This window comes from Plasmodium vivax, chromosome 7, assembly GCF_000002415.2.
Source record: "Plasmodium vivax chromosome 7, whole genome shotgun sequence".
Classification (NCBI taxonomy): domain Eukaryota; phylum Apicomplexa; class Aconoidasida; order Haemosporida; family Plasmodiidae; genus Plasmodium; species Plasmodium vivax.
In genome coordinates, this window is record NC_009912.1 from 621,895 (window position 1) to 629,138 (window position 7,244).

At 45.6% G+C, this 7,244-nt stretch overlaps 2 protein-coding genes across 2 annotated transcripts, besides 5 other annotated features; both read right to left on the bottom strand.

Moving 5' to 3' along the window:
• Positions 1-411: 411 nt before the first annotated feature.
• PVX_099250 (hypothetical protein, conserved) lies at positions 412-3,033 on the bottom strand (the record flags this gene model as incomplete). Its single annotated transcript, XM_001614650.1, has 9 exons — positions 2,549-3,033; positions 2,196-2,338; positions 1,911-2,016; positions 1,690-1,757; positions 1,366-1,495; positions 1,128-1,221; positions 894-996; positions 599-710; positions 412-494 (listed from the first exon to the last, which is right to left on the bottom strand). Exons 1-9 carry the CDS (start codon positions 2,595-2,597, stop codon positions 412-414), a joined length of 888 nt encoding a protein of 295 aa, XP_001614700.1. The 5' UTR covers positions 2,598-3,033.
• Positions 2,798-2,855: a microsatellite.
• Positions 2,863-2,887: a microsatellite.
• A 169-nt stretch (positions 3,034-3,202) lies between the features above and the next one.
• Positions 3,203-3,278: a microsatellite.
• An 86-nt stretch (positions 3,279-3,364) lies between these two features.
• Positions 3,365-3,394: a microsatellite.
• Positions 3,395-3,934: 540 nt separating this feature from the next.
• Positions 3,935-6,701, bottom strand: PVX_099255 (hypothetical protein, conserved; the record flags this gene model as incomplete). The annotated part of the gene is made up of 1 exon (XM_001614651.1): positions 3,935-6,701. The coding sequence occupies exon 1, from the start codon at positions 4,670-4,672 to the stop codon at positions 3,935-3,937; it is 738 nt and encodes a 245-aa protein (XP_001614701.1). The 5' UTR covers positions 4,673-6,701.
• Positions 4,100-4,124: a microsatellite.
• Positions 6,702-7,244: the final 543 nt, after the last annotated feature.

The following is a 7,244-nucleotide window of genomic DNA, read 5'->3' on the forward strand; positions in this document are numbered from 1 at the left end:
ACATGTTTTGTGTGCTCCGTGGCTCCCCCAGAAGGAGTAGCTCCGTATGATTACACCCACGGGGGTGTTTTTTATCTGCGTTGTTTTGTTGGCCGCTTTGCTGACCCTTTGTGTTATTTATTTTTTTAATTTTTTTTAATTTTTTTTTTTTTTTTTTTCTGTCCATGGCGCCCTCGTACCGCGCGTAAAAGTGTAACTCCCCAATTGACTTCTCACTTTGCTTTTCTTTTTCCATTTTGGCTTTCCCTCTTTTTTAAAATATCGAGCGGAGGTTATGTGCAGATGGATGCGTCCTCGCTGTCTCAAGCTGCCGCCCTATTGGGAGCTACTTCTAGATGTGTTTGGCAGATAACCCAACGGGGAAGGTACCATGCCCCCAAGGGCCGCTTTTTTCTTCATCTTCTTCTTTTTTCACTTGTCGTATTTTTCCTTCACGAAGTCGAAGATTACATCGGCATCTTGGATGGAGGCTACTTCGACGTCTTTTTTTTTTCCTGCAAGGGGGTTGTGTTGTTGGCAGTTTTGTTGGTCGCTTTGGTGGCCGCTTTGTTGGTCGCTCTGCTAACCGCTCCACTTGGCGGGCGCGTCTCGGGCATACCTGCGTCCATCCTGATGACGTCAAAGTGGTAGTCCGAGCCGTCGTGGTTTATGCAGATGGTGCCGTTTTTGGTCAGGCAGGAGTAGTACCGCAGCTTCTCCTCCAGCGTTTTCTGCATTTCGGGGGGAGAAAAGAAAAAAAAAAAAAACATTGCTAAGATGACGTTATGTTGAAGTGGTGACGGACGACGCGATGCAAAAAAACACATGAGGGTGACGAACGGGCGAACGGAAACTCCTTCATGTGGCGTCGACCCCTTTCGCCACATCACTTCTTTTAAGTTTGTTCTGCCCACCTTTGGTTCGCTTAAATTGAAAAAATTCTTATGGTGGGGTTGTAAGACCACGCTGGACGCAGTCTCCAGTTTGACGAATCGGATCCGCACGACGTCGAAGCAGCTGAAGGTGGTATTTGGGGGGGGGGGGGGGAGTGAGTCACCAAGAAGGGAGGCAACACTCCCACGGATGAGTAACTCCCAAATTAGCAATTCCGTTGATTGCTCCCATATCTGAGGCCACCCTTTGCCTACTCAAGCTGCAATGATTGCATGATCCACGCGGGCAAAAAAATGAAGTTTTTTTTGGCCTTGAAATCTAGTACGTTGATAAATACTCTGTCTAATTCTGCAGGTGGTTAGAAAAGCGGTTAGAAAAGTGGTCGGATGGATGGAGTGCCAGTCGGGGGAGGGCACTCTCCGACGAAACAAACACGTAGGGAGGATGCACTTTCGAATAGGAGCATTCCTCACTCGCTCCCCAAAAACTAACTGTTAACATTTGGGTAGGTGGAAAAAGCATTCGTATTGGACATTCGCACATTTTGGTAAAAGGGGGTTTTCTTAATGTCAACTTTTTCAATGACGAAGTTCCAGGGCACTTCGATGTGTTTGTTCAGGAGCTGCTCAGGGGGGGTATTGAGGGGTTCGTTTGATGAGTGCGTTTACGAGGCGTATTTGAGCGGCGCGTTTGAGCGGCGCGTTTGAGCGGCGCGTTTGAGCGGCGCGTCTGCATCTGGGGACGCCGCCTGCCTGACGCGTGATGCGTGAGGCCGCTTTGCCGCTCTGCCGCTTCACCGCTCTGCCACCCCCTTACAATGTCGTATATGAACACCGGGAGGGACGCCTTGTCGCTGTACTGGATGTTGTTGTGGCAAAAGGTACCTGCGGCGTTCGGGGAGAAGCGGTGTGTAGTGGTAAGCAGCGGGGAGCGGCATCGTCGTGCTTGTTTGCCCGCGAACGGAACATCCATACGCGGATGTGCCTGTCCCCCTGCTAGGAACGACTCAGCGGTAATTGCACAAACGGGGGACTCACCGACGAAGGGGTTGAACTTATCGCTGAGGGGGAGGGCGATTAAATAAAATTCGTTTTTCTCGTTCCGCAGGTTCAGGTTGTTTATGTCGTTTACGTATGTGAGCAGCTGCGAGGGGTGAGCGGCGGTGTGGGTTAGGCGGCGATGGTTGTTAAGCGGCGATGGATGTTAAGCGGCGATGGATGTTAAGCGGCGATGGATGTTAAGCGGCGATAATGGCTAGGCTGCGATAATGGCTACGCCGCGAAGTTGGCCACGCTGCTCGCCCGCGCCCCCTTTGCGCGCACCTTCGTTTTGTAGATCGCCTTAACGGTGTAGTTTTTAATTTTTGTTAAAATGTTCATGTGCGGTTTGATCTGACGCAAGTGTCTGCTGCCCACCGGGGGGGGGCAGTCCTTCTGCGGGGTGTGCTTCGAGTAGGTGCGGCTAACTGAAGAGTGAAGCGAGAAGAAGAAAAGAGGCAACCATGGATGAACGTTTTACTGCTACAGCTGTGGGGTGGTAAGGCAGCTTCATTACGTTATATATGCATTTACACACGTTTGGGGATCCGCGAGGGAAGGGCTGTATCTGTCCTACCCCCATGAATCTGCCCATTTTGGTGAGCCTTTTTTTTTTTTTTTTTTTACATCACACATACTCAGAGAGAAAGCGAATGTTAGGAGGACATACAAAATGGCTTTAATCATCTTAACGTGTATCTTATAAACGGGGGGGGGAGGTTCACTCGGGGCGTATGCTTTCACGTTGCTCGGTTTTTCTCTGCCACAGGATTTGTTGCCCGTTTTCGTGCTTCGTGGGTTCTGCTCTGTGTTGCTCTCTTTTGCTCTGCTTTGCTCTGTTTGCTTTTTCCCTTTCTTGGCGGTGGATGCTGGGCCCCCTCCCTGGTCAGAACTCACGCAGCGGGTTGACTTCCCTTCCCTCCTGAGTTCATTTCCGCTAAATGGTTAATCGGCAGTTGGGCGGATGTGCAGGCGGGAGGGCACTTCATACATGCGTGTTGCTTGATCTGCTTACTTTCTTTTTTTTTTTCTTTTTTTCGCTTCTACCTACTATGCGTTCGATTATGCGGAGGTGAAGAAAAAGTGGAAACGAGTCACCCCGCGAGATGGCTTCAAACAGGGCAACCATAAAATGATGGCATAGCACTGCAACGTTAACCAGAACGGACAAAGAAAAAAAAAAAAAAATGAGAAGTGCACCAAGGGGGGGGGCGGTTCATATATGGTTAGGTAAGATGTGCCCAAATTGACCCTACCTGTGATGAACACATCTACCCACATGGCAGACTGTTCCCTCCAAAGGGCGGTTACACTTTCGGCGAATTACCCACCGCCAAGCCATCTCCAGCTGATTATTCACTTTGGGACGGTCCGTTGAACAAGCAGGTGTAGCGAGGTGCAAAAAGGGAGAATTGACGGGGCTGCTCCCTTTACTCCTTTTCTCAACACCATGGCGTCGTTTTTTCGGACGAAAAGGTGGGCCATGCCCAAGGCACGGACGTTTTAATTGCCCAGTTCTTTGCACAGTTAAAAGGGATGAAGCAAAGCGTACAAAAGGTGCAGAAGTTACAAAAGGTACAAAAAAAAGGTGGGTAGCGGAAAACGAACACGGCTGCCTTTATAAGAGGTACACTTTACGCGATACGCGAATGTGGAGAGTTTTCCTTCCCCGTGGGTGAACACGAAACAGGGGAGAAGGAAGCAGCAGGCGAATTTGCTAACATATCGTGGGAGCTTCACCACTGTGGTGTGCCATACCATCGCCAAAGTGTGCAATTGGCATGTGCTTGGATTCACCCGAGGGGGGTTTTTTCGCCGTCCCCTAAAGCCCACGCAAGCAGCACACACACCACACATGGCATATGTTTGCACATGTACACATACATGGGTAAACGAATTTGGGGGTCACCTCCCTGAGGCACTCCCAGATATGCCCCCAACGCCCACCCGTTAGCATCAAGTGGACCACCGCGTTGGCACCATTCACCGTCGGACCACGTCCCCCACGTACATAACGCTCCGCCCTACGAACACGCAAAAATCAAAGTGGTGATGATCTGCCCTTTCACCCCCCCAAAGGTGATGGTTTCGTAACGTATCTCATCAAAAAGGGTCAGCTGAGATTTCGCACTTGTCCTGTTAAAATTGCCCACGATGGTTAGTAACTCCTCCTTGCAGGCATTACACGATGTGAGGCAAAAGAGGGTATCCGCTTGGAAAAAAAAAGATACATGCGAGAAATATTCCTTTGCCTTGTCATTCATAAAAAATATATCAAACGTTCCTTTGTCGTTTATCAGTTTGTATTTTCTCTTCAGCTTTGAGTGCTCCCCAACTTGGTCCGCGATGTTGTAAATATCTAGCACTTGCACGTAGACGTCGGTGGGGTCTTCGCCACGATTTATGCGGCTGTCCGTGTGATTTCCCCCACCGCTCTCCTCGCCGTTTCCCCCGCCGCTCCCCCCGAAGAGCTTCTCAGCCAACTGAATGGCGCTCGCGGAAAAATCGAAGCCGCACAAATTGCGGAAGCCCCTTTGACGCAGCTTGTACAGGAATAGCCCGTTTCCGCACCCGACGTCAAGGATGGCCACTTTTTTTTTTTTTTCTTCATCATTAAAGTGATTGCTCACCCAGTTTATAATTTTGTCGCAGTTTTCTTCGAACCATTCCTCCGGCTGGATGTTCTCCTCCTCGTAGTTTTCCTTCTCGCCTTGATACACTTCCTCCCAGTAGCTCAGTTTGTGCAGCTCGGACGGCGCCATTGGCTGGTCAGCTCTGTCACTTTGTGTAAGTACAACTCTCTGTGTACCGCGCGGCGCTTATCGATAGGCTCATACGTTGCAGCCGCAGGTCTTCAGGGATAATTCTACGCAGGGCTGGAAAAAAAAAAAAGAAGCGTGATACAGCGCAGCTCTAACTTTGCACTTTCTCAGTTGTGCATAGAATCATTTTGTTGGCGTTTTTTTTTTTTTTTTTTTTCGCTGGCAAAATTATTATATTTCTAATTTAATTTGCTGTTCTTTTGTGCCACGGTTAGATTTGCTTCCCCTAAGTTGGGCCTTCTGAAGTATGCAAACTTTACGCACTCCTCTTTTCTTCGATCGCCCTGCTATACCCCCGAGATGAGTCTCCCCACGCAAGGGCCTATCCAAACGCACGTACAAAGCCCTTCACGTGGTTTAACATGTTTACCCCTCTTGGTTGATACCTTTCATTTAGGGGCTACTCCCCAGTTGCACCATGTCCCTAACATTGCAGTAGAAGTGAAAAGTGTATCGCCCATCCGACAGAAACAGCACCTCCAATGTGCACCATCCCGTTTGTATCACCCAATTTGAAAGTTCGAACGGGGAAATTAACTTGAGATGGAGAAAGGGTTCCTTTTTTTTTAGATGCTGAGAGGGCTCGGCTGGGTGCCCCCCATCTATTCGATAATCGCTGGCAGGCCAATTTTTGCAAAGGAAAAGATATATGAGGAGCAAATAGGCATATCCGTTGAGTACTCGTGAGCACACCTACGTGATGATGCGTCCTACATGGGTGGCACAGTCGGTAGGGTGATTCACCCTGGTGAGATGTTGTTCACTGAGAGCTGCACACTATTTGGTGGTGGGCCCAGACAAAGTGATGCGTGTCAACCTACCTACCCGTCTGCCACCTTTTTGCCTTCTCTCAACAATTGACGTACCCCAAAAAGGAATAACAAATCCTCTTACGTCCGTTCGGTCCGCTGCTCCCACACGCGGGTCGACCGCTTTCGCAATAGTGAGCCATCACATCCTTCTGGCGTGGAAACCAAACGGAGTAGAAAGTTATTATATTTTTTTTTTTTCACTTTTTTATATGAACAAATTGGTTGAGTTTTTTTTTTTTTTTTAATATATATATATGAAAAAAAAAAGCTATTTTCACAAATGTTTTTTTATATTTTGTGAACACGTAAGCCTATTTATGCGCGCACGCGTAACACTTGCAATGATGCAGCAAATGGGAAGACAAATTTACATAAACATCAACGTAAACATCGGCGCCTGCATAGCAGCTATGCACGCGGCGCATGTGAGTTGCGGGGGTGGGAGCGCACAAGTGCCCCATATGTATACGCATAAGCATAACTATATATATACGTATATATGTACTGCATATGTACTGTATAGGTACTATATATATATAATATATGCATACACATGTATATACACATGCAGGCGGTACACTTGTGCACAGGTACATGACAGGTTGTTTCCGCAGACATGCCATTTTTACTGGCACAAACAAAGGTGAGCAGCATGAAAGCAATTTTTTCTTTTTAATAACGCTATTCATTATACGTATGCATGTATGGATGTGGAGACTATATATACATATACGCGCGCACGTACATAAGCATATAAGGCACATACAACATGCATACAAACACGTGGGGCGGCGGCTCTGTAACACTTCTTAAATATGTACATGTAATGTATATATATTTATGTATATTTATATCTATTTTTACATTAATATTTACATTTGTATTTACATTTGTATTTACATTTGTATTTACATTTGTATTTATATCTACATTTACACCCAGGCAAACATAAAAAAAGCCGTATTGCACTATATACACTTACGTACTGCGCACAGTTATGCATATACATCATCAACATCGATACAGCCATTCATATAAGGCAAATATTATTACAAAAAAAAAAAAATTAAAATACGAATTGAATCAGATTGGCTATTTTTTTTTAACTGAAATGGAAAATGTACAAAAATTGTCAAAAATGTATGAACAAGTCAGGTAAAAAAAAAAAAAAAAAAAAAAAAAAAAATGGGGGAAAAAAAAAAAAATGGGGAAAAAAAAAAAAAAAATGGGGGAAAAAAAAAAAAAAAAATGGGGGGAAAAAAAAAAAAAAAATGGGGGAAAAAAAAAAAATGGGGGAAAAAAAAAAAAAAAATTAATACCTTGCATTGCTGTAGAAGGCATTAAAAGAATCCAAATTTGCGGGATAATTCAACTGATAGCCATGGGGGACATTCGTGTATACATTTGGGACAAACGAGATTGGGTAGTTAAAACTATTCGGTGCCTCACTTTCATGATGATATACGGGTGCTCTTCGGACATAGTTATTACGACTGTTTATATTATTTATGTTATTTATATTATTTTTTTGATAGTAGGTGTAGCTTTGGTTTTTTTTCATAAAGGTTTGATTATTTGAAAATTTTTTATAATTTTGTGATACGGCAAAATGTAGGAAGACAACTCGGTTGTCTATAATTCGTTCGGGTTGTTGCATAACTTTAAATGCTTCTTTTGTGAAGAGAAGGTTAAAAAACCAT